The sequence below is a fragment of the Filobasidium floriforme genome, assembly GCF_021052385.1.
Source record: "Filobasidium floriforme strain CBS 6241 chromosome Unknown HD553scaffold_29, whole genome shotgun sequence".
Classification (NCBI taxonomy): domain Eukaryota; kingdom Fungi; phylum Basidiomycota; class Tremellomycetes; order Filobasidiales; family Filobasidiaceae; genus Filobasidium; species Filobasidium floriforme.
In genome coordinates this window covers 243,770-261,318 of record NW_025763650.1, presented here as the reverse complement: position 1 = coordinate 261,318, position 17,549 = coordinate 243,770, and the positions used below count along the sequence as shown (strand labels likewise).

Here is a 17,549-nt window from a genome sequence, read left to right as displayed (position 1 = left end):
ACATTCACATTGCCCACTTGACTTGTGGGTTGAAATTCCAGCGCAAGTGAGGTTGGTTGACGTCGTCGGCTCCCCAGATTGAGTTGCATAGACGTGACAAAGAGATTGTGGGCTCAGCAATGGTGAGCTCAGTGATGGTGGGCTTAGCAGCCCCCGCAGCAATTCCCTTTTCTTCTGCTGCTGCTCAAGTATTAAGAATATCCTCTCCGCACCCCTTGCATATGTGAAGTGGTAATGCTGATGCCGCATGTGGTAGCGATGAGGACACAAACAGCAGTCACAGATTCATGAAGATGCTCCTCAATGATTCTGTCTATGGTTGCGGATTCATTGTTTGACATGTCTGTATAGTCGAGCATGTGCTTGTTGTTCTTACAAAGGAAGTATGTCCTATCAGTAGGAAGGCACGTGACCATTTTCTTGTCCTGTTCCAATTGACTGGCCAGGAATGATGTTGCAATATGCCTGACCTCCTCCAGCGGTTGAAAATCTTGTTCTGCAATACGTTGTATAATCCAACTCAACAACTCCTTACTACCTGTGCGTACAGTAACTTTTGGAATCGGCTCATAGGCAATGTCGGGGATAGGCAGAAGTTGTTGTTGTTCCAGAGCTATGAGTCGGTTGTTTTCGAACATCAAATACTGGATGTGAAGAGAACTTCTTCTATTACGCTGTGCTGCAGGTACCTTCAAGATAACCAGGTGAAAGTGACACCAATTAAGGGCGTGCCACGTGCGTTTGTTTCTAATCCCCACGTAGAAGTTCCGGCATGGTCTTCCAGCTTCATTGTAGTCCATCCTGTCATCGCAACACAGAGTCAGACAATTGTGCACCGTCCGATTGTTCATCCCTCCAAGACCTACATAAGATCAAGTATCCCTACAGCTTCAGGTAACCGTCCGTGCTTGTCTATGATGCAGAGACAAGCAACATATTCAATCTTAGTTGCGATCTCCTGAGGGGAGAGTATTGAGATGGATAGGAGTTGGACAGGCAGTTTCATTTGCTGGAAAAGCTTGCAGCGCTTCATAACTCTATTCATATCCAAAAGGCCAGGGGTGTCTGGCTCCTGCCAGACCATTGTGACGGTTTTGCCAACGGTCTTCTCCCAACGCCTTGGACCATTGACCTTGTCATTGGTACCACTGATCCTTTTATCAATGTCAGCAAGGCAAGTCACATAGGGCCACACTTTTTGCTTGTCCTCTCATGCATATCAAATGATTTGATCCCCCAAAGCCACCATCCAAGCAGATCCCCTGCTCATCACCCGCCAGATCTAGGTTACATTTACAAATCTTAGCCACCCCAACCCCCTCTCACTGCTCAACACTGGAGCTCTTATCAAGCCCTTCACAGTCAGCAAACAGGTTAAGCACCAAGCACTTCCCATCGATTATCTCTGCCTTAGCATGATTACCACTATCACTTGTCACCTAGGCTAGCTCTTTGCTACCATTAGACCTGACTGTAACAGATTGTGACTGTAGATGTAGAAATGTGACTCTAGACACAATTATGCATTTGAGACTGCACAAATATGATTGCAATTGCAAATGTGTGGCCATGATCACACATGTATTGACTGGATGGTTGTGTAGCTTAGAAGCCAGACTGGTCCGCATTGCCAAGGTGTTATTGATGGAACGGTCAGACAAGGTGTGATAGTACGTACACGTGTTCTTGCCTATTCTTGTCCTTTTTGGTGGCTGATTGCCAGCCTTAATGTGTGCGGCATGCATGTACTCGCGTGAGATACAATCTTCCGAACCCAAACTCGTTCCAGGTTCATATGTGCAGTACAAGTAGTGGATATGCATGGCATGAAGTAGGTCTCATTGGTTTGCATGAATCTGAGGCTAGCATCACACTTCTTTTCTAGTATACATGCATGTAATTTGGCACAAACAACAGAGGCTATACATACAGGTATTCAAGTTGAGAGCTCATTTGGAGGTTATGGTGGGGTAGAAGTGATTGATGAGATTGTGCCATTTGTAGCACACAAGGGCGTTATCGACAGTCATAGGTGGTTGTGAGCACACAGCTCAATTATTGAATGCTTCCTTCTCTCACAAGAGGGATCAGATGTAGGCGGTACTGATTTGATGGTTCCTCCAGCACTGTTTTTAAGCATCATGTCCCAGCTTTCAGATTCTCTTTGTACCCACTTCAGCTTCCTCATAGTCTTCTTTGTGCAAGCCTGCCCATACCTATGACAGACTAGACAGGAGTGGGTGTTGCATGATTGGCATGCTATGATATTACAGGTGAGGACTTCATCAAAGGTGCAAACTCAATAACAAAGCCTCATTCTGTAGAATGGAGAATATATTTTGTAGTTTGTGCACTGCACACTGGAAAATATCCTTTCAAATTGATTTACTTGTATGTTCCTCATAATCACTGTGAGTACATCTTCCAGACAAGGACAAGCTAACCTGAATGTATTTGATATCTTGATCAGAGCTTGTCCAGGCGTCTTGATAACCACTGCAGGCTACCAAGGTCTAAGAGCAGATCAAACCGTCATTGGTACTTGACTAAAATCTGGTCCAAAACCTCACAATTGTGGCATCGTTTGTTCATTTTGAGGTTGCTTCTGCCTCTGCATCTGCTGACTGGATGACAGCATTGACCCCAGGCCTTGAAATTGTTAACCCATGTGGCTTTCACTACTCTTGATGGAGGAATATCAGAAATCACAGCTGTCTAGTAATTCCGATTCAAAAGCAGAGATTTTTAAGCAGGTAGGAGTCTTCCTTAACCTAAACGGAGGGTGGCCGGGGCAAGATAATTGAGTAGACGTCTGGCCTCTGGCCTCTGACATTGTTCTTCACGAAATGCACGAAAGCTAGTAGATTGAGGTCGGAGCAGGCCGGTACGCGTCGCCTCGGTAGCGCCGGAAATTTCAGACAGACCTGTGCGATCGTCTTCGTCTCGAATGGGCCATATGATGCACAGGCCCACAGGAGTATTGCAACCACTATCAGAGTCGCCTCGAACGCCCGCTACTGCAGCGACTCAGCAGGTCAGACTATAGCGACATTCCTATATATAGACCGCCTGCCATGCCTCGCTCATCCCGTTCGGGGGTACCATTCTCTTCTGCAAAACACTCCAAGTCCGCAACAGCAAAGAGTGCAACCAAGCCCACCCGAGGACAAGCTGTAGATACCAAGTCACGCCCGTTACAGACTGCTGATAACGACACGAAGTCTTCCAAGAATGCTTCTAGGCGAAAACCACGCCCGGCACGGAACGAGCAAGATCTGGATGGTTTGAATGTCTACGATTACATTCCTGCACCGGTCAAAAACTCGCGAACTTCGGGTTCTCGATTCGAGCTTTCAAGAGAGGAAGCTCAATTAGCTGGGAATAAGCGACGAACTGGCGTCAAATTGGATGACGATTCGGATAATGGCGGTAGCGATGGAGACGATGATATGGCGGGCCGCATTCGGAGAGCGGCATTGACTATCGCAGGCGAGGATCCTCTGGAACTAGATGACGACGATGACGAGGAAATCGATAGTGACGACGCCTGGAATTCCGGAAGCGACGAGGAACGGTGGGGCAGCAGTTTCGCTAGCTGGAAGAAGAAAGAAAGCAAGAAGATGCCGGTAGAACGGGCCGTTCAGCAGGTAAATACCATTACCTGTTCATCTGAGTCTCCGTTGACGAGTGGAGACCTTTCATAGTCGGAATCGGTCGAACAGCTTGACGTTGATTTAAACGAGACCTCTGATGAAGAGACTTCAGAATTGAAGGGCGTATCAGGTAAGTCACGTATTCCACCGAAAACATCCAACGATACCCGTTAATAGTGCCTCGACGATTGTGCCCAGCCTTCGACGAGGAACCACTTGATAGCGAAAGTGAAGATATGGCATCAGAACCAGAGCTACCTTCGGATATCGAGACGGACGACGAGGACGAGCACGTGGGTTCAAATCTGGGTGGAGGGTTGGTGGATTTCGTCTCGACTTTGCCATCAGCCAAGCGAAAAGCAGAGGACTCCGAGGTGGAAGATTCAGTCATTTCCACTGGTGGCGTTCCCGAAGATGTGCCTGCTAAACGTCGTCGGGTACTGCCGAGTCGCCAAGGTCCTGGCGGGAGGGAAGACGCTGGAGAATTCGGCGTTGGATCAGGTAATTGTCCGCTTTCGTTTCGGTGGCAAACATGACTAGACTGACTTGACCTGTGGTTCGCAGCTGCCAAGCTGTCTCTTATGTCGCTCATCGGTTCCGATCCGTCGCTCAAGTCGACCATAGAGGGTCTTCTTCCCAAATCCGACGCGAAGGAAAGCACATCGACTCTAAAGAACGGGACACTTTCCGCTCCTCTACCTACGGTCGTTTTGGATCGCTTGGCGCGTGAGGCCGCTTACGAGCAGACTACGCAAGAAGGTGCCAAATGGGGTGCCGTCATGAAGAGGATCAAGGAAGCAGACCAACTCAAATTTCCCCTGCAAGTGGGGGGCACGGCCGGACAAGGGTCTTCGAAGGATCGGCAGCGAGGAGGAGTGAAAAGTGGTGGCGACCTTATGGGGGATTTTCAAGTACGTCCCAGTGGTTGTCGGCCATTCATCACGTCGAGTTGCTGACGATCGTTCCGCTTCAGGCTACCAACTCGTTGGAATCAGCAGTCACAAAGCTCCTCGAGTCCGCTAACCTCAAAGACAATCAGATCGCTCAAGCTGAAAAAGATGCTTTGGAAGGGCAAGATGTTAGCGTCGAAGAGATTGCCGCCCGGAGAGCTGAACTTCGTCGGCAACGGGAACTTCTCTTCCGGGAAGAGAGTCGTCGCAAGCGTATCGCCAAGATCAAATCCAAGACCTATCGCAAGTTAGCTCGTAAAAGGGCGGACAAGGCGGAAGGAGAAATCGATCTGGATGATTTGCGAGCTCTGGACCCCCAGAGAGCTGAAGAAGAACAAGAAAAGATGGAGACCGCAAGGGCACGCGAGAGGGCTACTCTGAAGCACAGTGCTAAAGGGGGACGCTGGGCGCAAGGTCAGCACGGGGCAGGAGAGATCGAGGGCAAACGTCAAGAGTTGGAGCACATGCTAGCCCAAGGAGAAAGACTGCGTCGGAAAGTTCAAGGCAACGCGTCGGAAGGCAGCGATAGTGAGATCGATAGCGAGGAGGACTTTGGAGGTGACGAAGACACCCGAGCACGTGCGTTTGATGAGCTTGCCAGCCTTCGGCTCAAGCAGGCCGAGCTCGATGACGCTGTTGCATCTTCGAAACCTAGCGGTATCTTTGCCATGAAATTCATGCAAGACGCGGCGCGTCGAGAAAAGGTCTCGGTGGATGAGGAAGAGCGCGAGCTGCGGAGACAGCTCGAAAGTTATGAGGATGCTGGCATCGAGAGCGGGGGTGAGAGTGACGAATCGGACAGCGGCAACGTTGCCCGCATAGGCGGTCGACTAGTGTTGACTGGGACCGGGTTATCCAGCCAAGTGAGTCATGCCGTTTGTCATCAATCCAAGAAAAAATCCGTACTTATGAAAGGGCCCATCACAGCTTTCTCAACCGGAAATCGCGGATGAAGATCGTGCTAGTTCCAAGACCCAGCAGAAGAGCCATACCGTCCCTCAGCCTGTACACAGTCGGGATGCCAACGCGGCTCAAAGCGCGGCAGTCGATAATAACCCTTGGGCAGATATCTCAGGCCAGCCGAGCTCGGGACTATCACGCAAGAAGAACACGGTACTGGTCGGCAAAAGTTCGTCCGCCAAAGACCGAGCGCTCGACTCTCTTAACAAGCGCAAGTCGAGCAAGTCTGCCGATGGCAAGCAGCGCGCCGTTGACGATGCAGTCGTGGATATTGATGCCAATCACGTGGTATCCAAGGCGAATGTCCCGCTTGGTGGAGACAGTGACGTGGAGGATGAGGACCCCGAGCACGCTTCGACAACGCGAGGACCGAGGGCTTTCGACCAGCGAGATCTTGTCGCACAGGCCTTTGCCGGCGACAATGTCATCAAGGTCAGTTTGATTCTAGATTGTGGTCGCATTGTGGGCTATCACTTCTAACGACCTCCATCACTTCCGAAATCTACAGGAGTTTGCGGCCGAAAAGAAGCGTGCCAACGAGATGGATGCGCCAAAGGAGAAGGATATGACCCTTGCCGGTTGGGGTTCATGGGGAGGTAAAGGCGTCAAGAAGAACAAGAACGCGCGGAAATTCATCAAGAAAATCGCTGGCGTCGAAACAGCCGAACGGAAAGACTATGGCAAGAAGAATGTCATCATCAGCGAGAAGAAGGCCAAGGCAGAGAAATATCTCTCAACCTCTCTTCCGTTCCCCTATACATCGCAAAGCCAATACGAACAGGCCTTGTCGTCCAATACCATTGCGCCAGAGACGAGCACGATGGGGAGCTTCCAACGAGGCATCACCCCGCGCATCATCAAAAAGCCCGGCGCGATCTTGCAGCCGCTCAAGAAGCTGCATACTGCAGCGTCTTAGTCTCGCTACATCAATATCTGTATATCTATATTTGTCGCCGATCACATTGCTATGTATCCTCCTGTACGATATGGGTTTCGATCAGGCAACTTTTGGTTTCGATGTATGATCATGTCTCCTGTGCAGAATTGGGTATATATCATCACAAGCATGAACGACCTAGAAATCACGACAGGAACGAGAGCCACAAAAACTTCAAAGATTAGGCCTGCCGTATCCCAAGACCGATCGTGAGCTCGAATATATCGCCTACTGTAGACTGCGACGCTTACCAAAGCTGTGCCAGCTGGAAAGACTGACATTGCAGCCGTAAAGCCTCTGGGTTGACCTCTTTGACGGCGGGTGACCAGCCGGTGATTGTACGTAGCTTCTGCCCGTTCAGGTTGATCGCTCTTTTCTTGAAAGAGTCTGGAAGAAGTAACTGTTTCCCAAACATACCTACAGTCATGAGTGGATATTCTCACATACGGGTACAGACAGAGCTCACCGGCGATATCGGCGTGTCGAAGATCGGCGGCGACGACTTGCTCATCATGTCCTGCCACACTAGTGATCAATGCTGTCAGGCGGATGTTTTGCCGTCCATACCGATTCGAACTTACCTTCCATATGCTGTTCAGACGCATAACAGGGGATGTAATTGTAAGCAACCATGACCTACTATACCCAGAAGACACCCTGCTCTCCTCACATCTTCGTTGATGTCGTCGACGAGTGCCCCAAAGTCTGTTCGGTTGAACGAAGTCACGAGCGACGAGACTACCGAGCTATGGAAACCATACTTGATGGAAAAGACATCTGAGCATGCCTTGGCCAGCTTGTCCTGAGTCGTGTCACCATCGTCCACCTAGATTTGACAGGAAGAAGCGAAGACACTGGATATCAATCATCTCGAACCGTGTATCTTAGGGGGGCACTTTGCTTTGATCGCTTACGACATTGAAGTAAGGAGCGACGATCTGGGCAGATGGGTCCAGAAGATCGGGGACCAATTTCATCCCTTGTTTCTCTTCGTCCCCGTCTTTCCCAGTGGACCATGCCCAAGCACACGGCATCTCTTCACCTGCTATCTGATCCGCTGCTGCTCTTCCTTGCGACGCGACCCAATGAGCAACTTCAAACATCGCTCTGACTGTGCAGTGAAATTCATGTGCAAACAGAACGTTGTGTCAGCAACTTACAGGGCTCACGGTCTGTCTGCGAGCGAACGTACCTGCATCACGAACATGCACTGTGTGCAATCGAAGGTCTCCTGAATGTAGGAACTCCATTTTTTCCTGCTTGTGCTTGTAAACGTGCGCTACGTGGTCGAGAGTCGGTAGATTCATATCATTATGATGGAGGAGGAAAAGCAAGCGGGCAAAACGTAGTATCTGAACTCACCAATCACCAGTCTAGCCAGGACTTGACCTTCTCCGAAAGCTTCGCCGTATATTTCACCAGCCCTGATCGCAACGAAATTGAGACCCGGCACCGCTGCCTGAGCCCTAACCCCCTCGTGCCACCATCTGCCACGCACGCCGTCCGGCTTCGGACCCAAACCCTCGGATCCCTTATCTTTGCTCCTGAACATGCCGCCCTTTTTTTCCTTTTTGGCCTCGACGAAACGCTCGGTATAGCCTCCCGTGACGGAGTTGCTCATCACATAGGCTGGCGGCACGAGCCTCACGTAGGCTCGAGGCGGACTCGAGAGGGTACTGGCATGTCTTGCTAGAGCCAATGGCAATGCGTAACATTGCTGGACGTAAATCTGTCAGGGAACGTGGGGTCAGATGTAAGCCTCCAGCCCCGTCGTCTATCTTGTTCCTGCAACTCACGACCTCTGGTCGGTCAGGTCGGGTCTCGCCTGCAATGGGAGCGTGGTCATTGGTCTTTCGCCCGCTTCTCCAAACCTGGTACCCTCCGCTACATACCTGTCAAGTCAAACACGTAGTCGAAAGACTCGATTCCTGGTGGAGGTGTAAAGATCTCGGCCACCTTGCTGGGTACCGCCAAATTGGCCTGCCTATAATCGACGTCGTCTCTCTCGAGGATCCCCTTGAAAGCACGGCCGAGATACGTCGTTTCCGGTTGGACGGAGAACCTATCGGCGATGCGAAGATACTTGACGAGGGGAGGTCGTTGTTCGTGTGCAGCTTTCGGAACTTCGCCTTGATCTCCAGAAACGAGAAAGATGGCCAGTTGCCGCGACGCGGTGTTCAGGCCGCCTAGAATCAGAACCGCTGGTAATCCGTTTGTCATTGTGGATCGAGGATAGGTATGCTATATCTACGGTATTTGCGTTGCCAAACTCCCAGTGGATTCAATAGGACCGGAACCGTGGTTGCGTAGGTCAAGTCAACCACCCAGCAGCTGTCGATCTTATAAATCTTTCCTGCAAGCTTGGAAGAGCGTGTGTTTCTGATGAGCTGTGCGTCGACACACGACGAGCCATGCGAGCCAGAGGCCAGAGGTGGGTGCCGGATGAGGGAGAGTGGTGAGATTGATGATGGAATTGATGGGGAAAACGGCTTGGATGCAGAATGAAAAGTGGAGGGGCGAGCAGGACAGCAATTTGATGGATTGATCAGAACCGATGGGATTGATGAAACCTTTCTATACGGGGGCCGAGTCAGTCTCAGAGGACTCTGAAACTTCCGTCTGATCCGTCTGTCGGTGATGAAACCGGCAGCTGGATAGGGGTCAGGTTGTATGTAGCATGGTGATATCTGATCTGTCGGTTCATGGTCGCCAGTGTTCGATCGAATATCGACCGCCAGTCTTCCCAACGCTATTGCACACTACCGTTTCCCGACGTTGAATCGATGATGTGACCCTGCCAGAAGTCTTTTGTTCTCGCCGATATCTCCGCCGATTCACCGGGAATCACCGAGCTGATCACGTGACATGGTCTCGATAGCGCGTTTCAGCCAGTGTAGATCTCGTCGGTTTTCTATCGCTATGATCGCTATCCGCCATCGTGTTGAGACGTCAAGCATTTAACCCAGCTTTTCGGGCCACTAATCAATCAGGAGCTCTGTCTATGTGCCAAGACGCGCCATGGAGCCGCTATATCGAAGGCCTCATGTTTGTTGGTATGCCTGGCAGCGCCGATTCGAGTTGTTTGATGCGCAGGATGCCTCCCTTGACTACAACGTATGACTATGATCGAGCTGACCACCGTATTTTCCATGTACATCCGACTCCTGAATAGCCCATTCAAGCATGTCAACAGTCATGAACAAAGACATCCATCGTGCCGCGACACAACGTCACCATGCCTGATCGTCTACTCTCGCAGGTCCGCTTCGCGAAGTATTCTTATGATCAAGCGACTGATGTCGAAAACCGGACTTCAAGATCAACAGGATCCATTTTTTCATGTCCTGATGATAGCATAGCGTATGACTGTCTACCACCCAATATGCAGTCGTGATTTGATCCGGCCGATCAAAATCGTTCCGCAGTACCAGCATATTGTGAGAAACCGCCCTCCTTTCACTTGGAATCCTGACTTCGCCCCTTGTACAACTTACGTGTTTCAGATTTTCCATGGGATCCCTCCAGTGCGGGATAAATAGGATGACCATGAGGTCTCATTCGTAGTCAGAACCAAAGTTACATCTCGATTCAGGTCATACGAATCTAACCGCAAATGAACATGCTCGATCGAAAGTCTCAGTACGAGGCGCTCAGATCCCCGCTATCTCCCGTGAGCGGACGTCAGATCAACACGGCTGATGACGGTAAGACCTTGTTCACGGTGCGGAGATCTCTTTCCGACAAATTCTTATTGACTTGGCTTGAGCACTAGTGTCGGAGAATCCGCCGTCTTACGCTCAAGCTCATTCGCTTGAAGCGCTCAACTACAAGGACAGTCTCGCGACGATCCCGCCTGTCATGTATCTCTTCAAACAGGGCTGGGCGAGTGGCATGCAGAGAGACGCAGGTCAGTCCTCGAAGTCCGTAGGAGTCATCTAGCGAATATTTAAAGCCGACGAGCATCTTTTTGCGTTCGAACAGAGATGAACCTGATCAAGGCCGAAGCAGTTTTGCAAGGTCTATACCCCTTGATCAACAACTTGAATCGCCTTCGCGACAACGAGAATCAGAAGCCCGGGGAACAAAGCGGCAAGCAGAGCATCTTCAGCAGGTTGAGCCAATCCTCCAAGATGTCCCGCAAAGTCTCGTCCTCCTGCTCGAGGCAGCGTCTCAAGATGATGATCGCGGCGGACAAGATCAGCATCCGAAACAGCTTTATCGCTCAAGCGCGTTCGCAGATCAAACACCAGCAGGGCTACATCCGCCGTGCGGCGGCGAGCGAGTTCACAGCTCACGATGCCGAAATTTGGCTCGAGGGCCAGCTCGCGATGCCGAATGACATGCACAATTGTCAATTCGTTGGTTGTCGTCAAGTTCGGTATCTCGAGCGGCCTGCAAAGAAAGGGTATGCCTTGCTATGTCAGACCAAGGCATACAAGAATGCGATGCGAGAACAAGAAGGTCGAATGTTGCAGATTGAGAAAGCTCTCCGAGACCTCAATTGTAGCTAGCTTAGTAACCCCTAAATCGCACCGTAGTTGATCACATCGCTGACTTAATACGCGGCGCGAAGTAACACGTATAGCGTTCTGAAAGACTCCCGATTGCAGGCAGTCCGTGGATGATATAATACACGAGCTCAAGAGCTCGGATGGAGGGAGAAAAAAGTCAAAAACAATCCGTAACAACACAACATTGCAGCCTGAACCTCTCAACCGCGACCTTGCCCCTTCTACTGGTGTCGGACGTATGTCTGTGAAAAGGGCAAGTTTCGTTAGCATTCAAGCCACACTAACCATGAGTCAGTGAAATGTGGTAACTCACTCCGATGAGAATGCCTAGATGAAACAGATAGCGCAACAAGCGGAGCGAGTGTCAGTCAACTAAGCCCCGGCTAGATACACGATACACCGCAGCAACGTACAGTGATCACGCTCGTAAGGTTCCAGGGTGAGCTGTTCCCTCGGCTTGACCATCTCTCCTTGAAGCTTCTTTACTTCCTGGGCAAAGACGGCCTCGGCGGGTGCCGTTGAGTCGATACAGCTGGCCTTGATGGAGATGACGACGTGGCCCTCGTGCTTCAAGAAGTGATGGGCGTTCAGGCCGACGATACGAGCCTGATCGGGCTGGGCAACTGAGAGAAGCGAAGCAAGTGTGAGATGTCAGTCTCGAACGGTCGCTGAAACACGCGATGTACTGCTACTCACCATCGGCGAAGACGACATCGACCATGCTGACGAGCATCCTGTACTTGGTAGGGTGACGGGCATCCTCAACAATGGGGATAATGTTGGTCCTCTTCTTGGCCATGTTGACGAGATCTCGTCCACTTCGGTGAGAGAACTCGACAGCGTATACAGTTCCCTCAGGTCCGACAATGTCGGCAACGTGGGATACCGAGGTACCGCTGTGAGAGCGAGAAATAGCATACGAATCGAAAGGCATCAGCTATGAAGTCGACACGGCAGCTTGGCCAGATCGACCGACTCACGAAGCGGCTCCGAGGTAGAGCACCTTGGCACCAGGCTTGATGTGGATGTTGTCGAGACCTCCCAAGATACCAGCAGCAAGCTTGCTTCGGAAGGGGTTCCATACTCGGAACTCGGTCTTGTCCTCGCTACCATCTGCAAGTAGGGGGGTAGAGCGCGCTCAGCGATCGACATCTAGTGATACGTATAGCTCGATTCCTGGACTCACCGGCGTTGGGGGTGGCGATGGTGATCCTCTTTTCACCGTAGACGCTCTCACCGGGAACAAGGTTCTTGGTGACGAGCAAGTGCTCTTTGCCCTTGGCGATGAAGACACCGTCGTGCTTGTGAGGCTCGAGGGTGACGGAAGCACCTCCCTTCTTGCCAACACCTCCTCGTCCGGCAGCACCACCTCGACCTTTTCCAGAATTAGGTGAATGAGAACATCAGCAAGTGCTCTTACGATCGTCATGTTCGCCGTCAAGTGACGCTCACCTCGTCCACCACCGGGAGCACCCCTTCCTCGAGGGGCACCACGGCCACCACCTCCCCGACCTCCTCGGTCACCGAAACCACCTCGACCTCCAGGGGCACCTCGACCGCCACCACCTCGGCCTCCCCTGTCACCGAATCCACCCCCACCACCACCTCCTCGGCCACCGAATCCACCACCAGCACCGCCTCGACCACCGCCAAAGCCGCCTCCTAAATGTCGTGCCAACGGAGTGTGGTCGTGTTAGTCGCTGACCACTCGATCGCAAGTGGTCTATACACATGTAGATTGAGACTGACCTCGTCCACCCCTAGCACCACCTCGTCCACCACCACCTCGGCCACCTCGATCGAATGCCATTTTTATAGTCTAGGTTGTTCTGTAGTTTTCGCGAATGAGAGAGGTCGTGTGTGATTTGACCGCGAGCTTATGTCTTTCTATGTCAAATGCTGAGAGGCGAAAGAGGATGAAGTGACTGAAGTGAACCTTGCGTGCGATTCAGTGATGGTGATATCGAAGCAAGGTCGATTGAATGGGAAAACCGAGCAAGAGGTCGGGGAGAGAGCGAAGGAAGCGAGGAAGGTGGAGAGGAGCAGAGAGAGGGGACGACGGGTGCGAAAATCAGAAAATTAAAGAAGTGTCGCCCTTGCCCCTCGAGGAGGGATCGCGAGTTGTCGATGTCCGCTTGGACGTCGTTTACGGCATCATCCTCTCTCATATGGGACGGACATCTGACTGTTTAGTCACACAGAACGATCGCAACGTACCCTCCCCCATCGTCCGAGCCTATTGAGCGTCATCAATCGAATATGTAGAGTATCCACCCATCCGATCCCTCGTATTCTCACAAGACCTCCTACCCATCCTCCTCCCCTCCCCCTCGACACATTTCGGGTCAGGTCTCTATATAACGCTACACTCCCTTGTCATCAAGTTACGCCGCGAAAGCAGGCCACGCCGTCGTCATCGTCATCGACCGTTACAACCACTACCGCGTCATCCCTTTCGAGTCGAGAAAGAGCACTCTCCCGAGGAGATATTTCTTCGTGCCCTGCAAAGGAAACATCGTCGTCTCAGCAACAGAAGATCAAGAGAAACGCCGAAAGAGGACTTGTCCCGGTCATTTCGTTGCGGGTCATCAGGTCGCAAAAGTAGCCTTCAAAATTCAACTTCTTCCCAGTGGCCTTGTCGATCGGTCTCGAGGGAATCTGCCTACATTGAATAAAACTAGATGAATGGTCATGCCGGTTCGGCCGTTCCTGCTCAGGCAGGCCCTTCAAAGTTGAAACCGAATGGTAGTCTCAGCGGAAACGGTATCAACGGCGGATCTACAGGCAACGGACCGATGAACGTCAACGAATCGGGACCATCACCGTCGCCGTCGCACGCCTCTACCGTGGTGAGTCGACGTCGTTCAAGTGGAGCGTACCATTTTCCTCGATGTTGAACACGACATTCGATCTTCTCAGCACGTGCCTCTCGGAGGAAACGGCAGTACCGGTCCTCTTTCTGGTGCCTCGCCTTATTTTCAGCCCGCTGCCGTCAACATGAACTACAACTCGCCTCAGTCCGCTCAGATGATGGGTGGATATGCTTACTATCATCCACAACAACAGCAGCAACAGCAACAACAACAACAGCAGCATCCCGCCTATTCCGGTTACCCGCCTGCTGGAGGTAGTTATCCAATGCGGATGCCTTCTGGCGCATCTGCCAACGGCGTCAACGGCAACGTAGGTTACGCCCGTCAAAACAGCTATCACCATCAGCAACAGCAACAACAACAAGGTCATTTCCAGCAACAGCAGCAGCACATGCCTTCGTACGATTATAATGCACACATGCACCACGCAGCCAGCAATGCAGCCGGTCCCTCCCGTTATCAAGGTTACTCGCCATATAATCCCTATTATCCCCAGCCAGTCTATGCGCACGCTCAGCAGGGTCCCGCGATGCAGGCTTCTCCTTACCCCGTCTACCAACCTTCAGGCGGTGCATATCCAGGTGCTCAGCCGATGTATTACGACCCATCGATGTATTACCAGCCATCAGCGGCGTCCGGTCGGCCACCATACAACTACATGCATCAAGGCGCCAACGGACCGTATCCTTATGTCATGCCGACACCGGACATGTCACACCCCATGTCAACGCCACTACAGCCTCAAACCCCTTCCTCCTCGCACGTCTCGCCGTATCCTACCTCGCAACTCCCTCAAGCCACCATCTCGAACCCTCCCCCTCCTCCACCGCGAGAAAGCGATCAACCTCCGCAGCCACCTCCGCCTATAGTGTCTGAGGCTTCAGCAGCGGAGACTGGAACAACAGCAGTCGAGAGCAATTCCATGCCCGTGTTCGCTTCTGTCATGCGGTCGGCCGTGACTATCAAGAAGGATGAGAAGGATGCCCCAGCAAAGGAGGAGAAGGGAGAGGATCGAGTGACCGATAGACCAGAGCCGGCCGTGAGCGAAAAAGGTATTGCAGAGGAAGGAGAAAGCACAGACGGGCCGAAGGAGGTGGAAGTGATAGAACCGGCTGAATCAAGTCCTGATGAGGTGGACGACATGAGCGCTCTGCCCGCAGAAGAGTCAGAGGAGACCGTTGCGCCTGAAAAAGCCGTAGAGATTGACGGGTTCAGGGTCGATGCCGATCAGACATATCGTAAGTGCACTACGTCAGTCTAAAACAGACGGTATACTGATTTACCGTCCCTTCGTACAGTTCATGGCCGGGGCCGGCCTCTAGATCAGGCTGAAGCGCCTGCCGTTCTGTTCTCTTCGAGACTATCGCCCAGTGGGGACCAGCTTCAAAACTGGACGGCATGGTCTGGTCAAGTCGAATCAGTCCACAAAACTGAACAGCTCGAATCGGCAATTAGCAGGCGTCAGCAGAATCGGGTTTTGACATTCGCTCGAAAGGGAGACCGCTCGAGCACGATGGACGCGAGTATGCAATTCGGCGAGGTCGACGCATCCATGATTGCGGAATCCACCCGATTCCTTCAAGAGCGGGCGAAGCAAGCCAAGGCCGCAGCTGTATCAGCGTCAGCTAAAGTGACAGAGCCCATAGTCTCAGAGCCTGCTGAGCAGATCTCAACCGAGGCCACACCCAATGAGCCTACGTCGACTTCTGCACCTGCGTCTTCCTCTCCCGCACCTCCCGCACCACCTGTCAAAGCTGCACCCAAGTCGTGGGCTGCGCTGCTGCGCCCCAGCGTGTCTGCGCCTGCCAAGGCGTCCGACGCTGCTCGCTTTACTTCCGGGTCTGCCGAGCCGCCCACAGGTGAATCAGCATCCGCTGGTCAAGCTGGTCCAATTGAGGGCGGTGGCAAGCCTGTCAAGCCTATAGGATACGCTGCAGCGGCAGCGGCTGGATCAGCTTCGCGGTCTGGCGAATTGGACCTGGGCAAGCTGTTATCGGAGGGAGTGGGCGGTCTACCGTTGTCAGCCGGTGCTGCCGGACTTGCTTCGGTACCTCGAGGTCTGATCAATACCGGAAACATGTGTTTCGCCAACTCTGTAAGCGGGACATATCACTCGAGAGTCGTTCTTATGCTGACGTTACGTGCTACAACAGATCATGCAAGTGCTTGCCTATTGTAATCCCTTCAATATCTTGTTACAAGAATTGAGCAAGCGAATCAAAGCTGATTTAGGGGGTCGGACGAGATTGTTGGAAGCGATGTAAGCCCTTTTCACCTGGCTGTGCGGTGCAAGCGGGTTATTGATGCTGGCTGCTCTCAGGATGCTGTTCCTACGGGAATTTGCTGCCGCGGAGATGGGCGATTCGGAACCCAACGGATCCGGGGTCGCCTCTGACAAGGCTATTCCCGCAAGCGCCAAACCTGAAAAGGTCACATCCGGTGGGATTGCCAAGAGCGGAGAAGCGTTCGTACCGACATATGTGTATGAAGCAATGAGGGAGAACAAGCGATTCGATACGATGAGGGTGAGTGAGTCGAGCATGTCTTCATGCATTGCGCTTGCTAATGGCATGTCTCGTCCATCTTAGCGCGGTCATCAAGAGGATGCCGAGGAGTTCATGGGTTTCTTTTTGGAAACTCTACACGAGGAACTGCTATACCTGGTTTCGCGCCATGAAAGTAGAACAGCAAAAGGCCCACGGAAGGACAACGCAACTACACCTAGCAAGATGTCGGACGACGCGAGCGAGGAGCGAGAGGTCACAAGACCGGTCAGCCCATCTGCAGGAAGGGATGATGGATGGCTCGAAGTCGGTAAAAACCAAAAGTTGAATGTCGTCAGAACGGTGAGTTGATCGGCTTTCTCATAAAAGACCGCTCTGGAGAGCGAAGCTCACGGTCTGTAATTCCTGCTAGACCACGTCCCGAGAATCAGCGATCTCAAAAATCTTCGGCGGTAAATTGCGATCTGTCCTGCGCACGCCTGGACAGAAGGACTCCGTCACGCTCGAGCCCTACCAACCCTTGCAGTTGGACATCTCGGCGCCAAACGTGCATACGATCACCGAAGCATTGCTTCATCTGAACGAACCTGAAACGATTTCGGGCGTCTATTCTGCCTCGCGGGGAACCAACGTCGATGCTACCAAGACTGTTTACCTGGAGACTGTTCCACCCATCCTCACGCTTCACTTGAAGCGATTCTTATACGATCCGGTAGAAAACAGGGTCGTCAAAAAGGGCAAGGCTGTGGCTTACGGCCCAGAGCTCATCATACCAACATCGATTATATCACCGGCAAGAAGGCCGGCCGGTGGAGAACTGCGTTATAGACTGTTTGGAGGTAAGCATCGGCACTGTGCTTACTCTCACGAAGTACGAGCTAACTGGAATGCCTTTGCAGTTGTGTATCATCACGGGAGCACGGCAACAGGAGGACACTATACGGCATGCGTACTCAAGCAAGATGGGAAAGGTTGGCTGCATCTGGATGACGAGTTGGTCGAGAACGTTGAAGGGGATGCAGGAGTTTACGTTACGAGGGATGCCGCTGTGCATGGAGACGCTGGGACTGTCGGTCGCTCAATGAGGAGCAAGTGCGCGTATCTGCTGTTCTATGCCCGCGTATAAGACCAGAATTCACTCCATTATGTCTACAAAATTTA

At 52.1% G+C, this 17,549-nt stretch overlaps 6 protein-coding genes across 6 annotated transcripts; 3 read left to right on the top strand and 3 right to left on the bottom strand.

The window, feature by feature from the left end:
* Positions 1-191: 191 nt before the first annotated feature.
* Positions 192-1,084, bottom strand: HD553DRAFT_327066 (uncharacterized protein; the record flags this gene model as incomplete). The annotated part of the gene is made up of 2 exons (XM_046181765.1): positions 192-801; positions 867-1,084. The coding sequence occupies 2 exons, from the start codon at positions 1,082-1,084 to the stop codon at positions 192-194; spliced, it is 828 nt and encodes a 275-aa protein (XP_046032712.1).
* Positions 1,085-3,074: 1,990 nt separating this feature from the next.
* HD553DRAFT_364676 (Utp14 protein-domain-containing protein) lies at positions 3,075-6,500 on the top strand (the record flags this gene model as incomplete). Its single annotated transcript, XM_046184055.1, has 7 exons — positions 3,075-3,647; positions 3,705-3,783; positions 3,852-4,154; positions 4,218-4,564; positions 4,627-5,466; positions 5,531-5,995; positions 6,072-6,500. The coding sequence occupies 7 exons, from the start codon at positions 3,075-3,077 to the stop codon at positions 6,477-6,479; spliced, it is 3,015 nt and encodes a 1,004-aa protein (XP_046032711.1). The 3' UTR covers positions 6,480-6,500.
* Positions 6,501-6,631: 131 nt separating this feature from the next.
* HD553DRAFT_151791 (uncharacterized protein) lies at positions 6,632-8,948 on the bottom strand. Its single transcript, XM_046176749.1, has 10 exons — positions 8,393-8,948; positions 8,297-8,325; positions 7,863-8,229; positions 7,693-7,779; positions 7,415-7,611; positions 7,171-7,326; positions 7,082-7,091; positions 6,967-7,025; positions 6,752-6,900; positions 6,632-6,687 (listed from the first exon to the last, which is right to left on the bottom strand). Exons 1-10 carry the CDS (start codon positions 8,718-8,720, stop codon positions 6,675-6,677), a joined length of 1,395 nt encoding a protein of 464 aa, XP_046032710.1. The 5' UTR covers positions 8,721-8,948; the 3' UTR covers positions 6,632-6,674.
* A 789-nt stretch (positions 8,949-9,737) lies between these two features.
* On the top strand, positions 9,738-11,446 carry HD553DRAFT_353228 (uncharacterized protein). The gene is made up of 4 exons (XM_046183756.1): positions 9,738-9,937; positions 10,004-10,204; positions 10,273-10,407; positions 10,482-11,446. The coding sequence occupies exons 2-4, from the start codon at positions 10,114-10,116 to the stop codon at positions 11,009-11,011; spliced, it is 756 nt and encodes a 251-aa protein (XP_046032709.1). The 5' UTR covers positions 9,738-9,937; positions 10,004-10,113; the 3' UTR covers positions 11,012-11,446.
* Positions 10,868-13,031, bottom strand: HD553DRAFT_151731 (Fibrillarin). The gene is made up of 8 exons (XM_046176748.1): positions 12,782-13,031; positions 12,464-12,514; positions 12,198-12,386; positions 11,992-12,124; positions 11,708-11,907; positions 11,425-11,634; positions 11,325-11,338; positions 10,868-11,253 (listed from the first exon to the last, which is right to left on the bottom strand). Exons 1-8 carry the CDS (start codon positions 12,819-12,821, stop codon positions 11,233-11,235), a joined length of 858 nt encoding a protein of 285 aa, XP_046032708.1. The 5' UTR covers positions 12,822-13,031; the 3' UTR covers positions 10,868-11,232.
* A 2,405-nt stretch (positions 13,032-15,436) lies between these two features.
* On the top strand, positions 15,437-17,514 carry HD553DRAFT_278390 (uncharacterized protein; the record flags this gene model as incomplete). The annotated part of the gene is made up of 6 exons (XM_046178044.1): positions 15,437-15,979; positions 16,038-16,144; positions 16,205-16,409; positions 16,473-16,730; positions 16,801-17,227; positions 17,288-17,514. The coding sequence occupies 6 exons, from the start codon at positions 15,437-15,439 to the stop codon at positions 17,512-17,514; spliced, it is 1,767 nt and encodes a 588-aa protein (XP_046032707.1).
* Between the last annotated feature and the right edge of the window lie 35 nt (positions 17,515-17,549).

What these genes read in the sequence shown, in the direction of transcription:
- HD553DRAFT_151791 (XM_046176749.1), bottom strand. Translation starts at nt 8,720, where the DNA reads ATGACAAACGGATTACCAGCGGTTCTGATTCTAGGCGGCCTGAACACC. An exon ending in AGTGCATGTTCGTGATGCAG is followed by an intron (nt 7,612 to 7,692) that starts GTACGTTCGCTC and finishes TTCACTGCACAG; the next exon opens with TCAGAGCGATGTTTGAAGTT. An exon ending in TCGCTCCTTACTTCAATGTC is followed by an intron (nt 7,327 to 7,414) that starts GTAAGCGATCAA and finishes TGTCAAATCTAG; the next exon opens with GTGGACGATGGTGACACGAC.
- HD553DRAFT_151731 (XM_046176748.1), bottom strand. Translation starts at nt 12,821, where the DNA reads ATGGCATTCGATCGAGGTGGCCGAGGTGGTGGTGGACGAG. An exon ending in CCGAGGTGGTGGTGGACGAG is followed by an intron (nt 12,515 to 12,781) that starts GTGGTGCTAGGG and finishes GAGGTCGGGGAG; the next exon opens with GTGGTGGCCGTGGTGCCCCT. An exon ending in CATCGCCACCCCCAACGCCG is followed by an intron (nt 12,125 to 12,197) that starts GTGAGTCCAGGA and finishes CCCTACTTGCAG; the next exon opens with ATGGTAGCGAGGACAAGACC.
- HD553DRAFT_353228 (XM_046183756.1), top strand. Translation starts at nt 10,114, where the DNA reads ATGAACATGCTCGATCGAAAGTCTCAGTACGAGGCGCTCAGATCCCCG. An exon ending in GATCAACACGGCTGATGACG is followed by an intron (nt 10,205 to 10,272) that starts GTAAGACCTTGT and finishes CTTGAGCACTAG; the next exon opens with TGTCGGAGAATCCGCCGTCT. An exon ending in TGGCATGCAGAGAGACGCAG is followed by an intron (nt 10,408 to 10,481) that starts GTCAGTCCTCGA and finishes GCGTTCGAACAG; the next exon opens with AGATGAACCTGATCAAGGCC.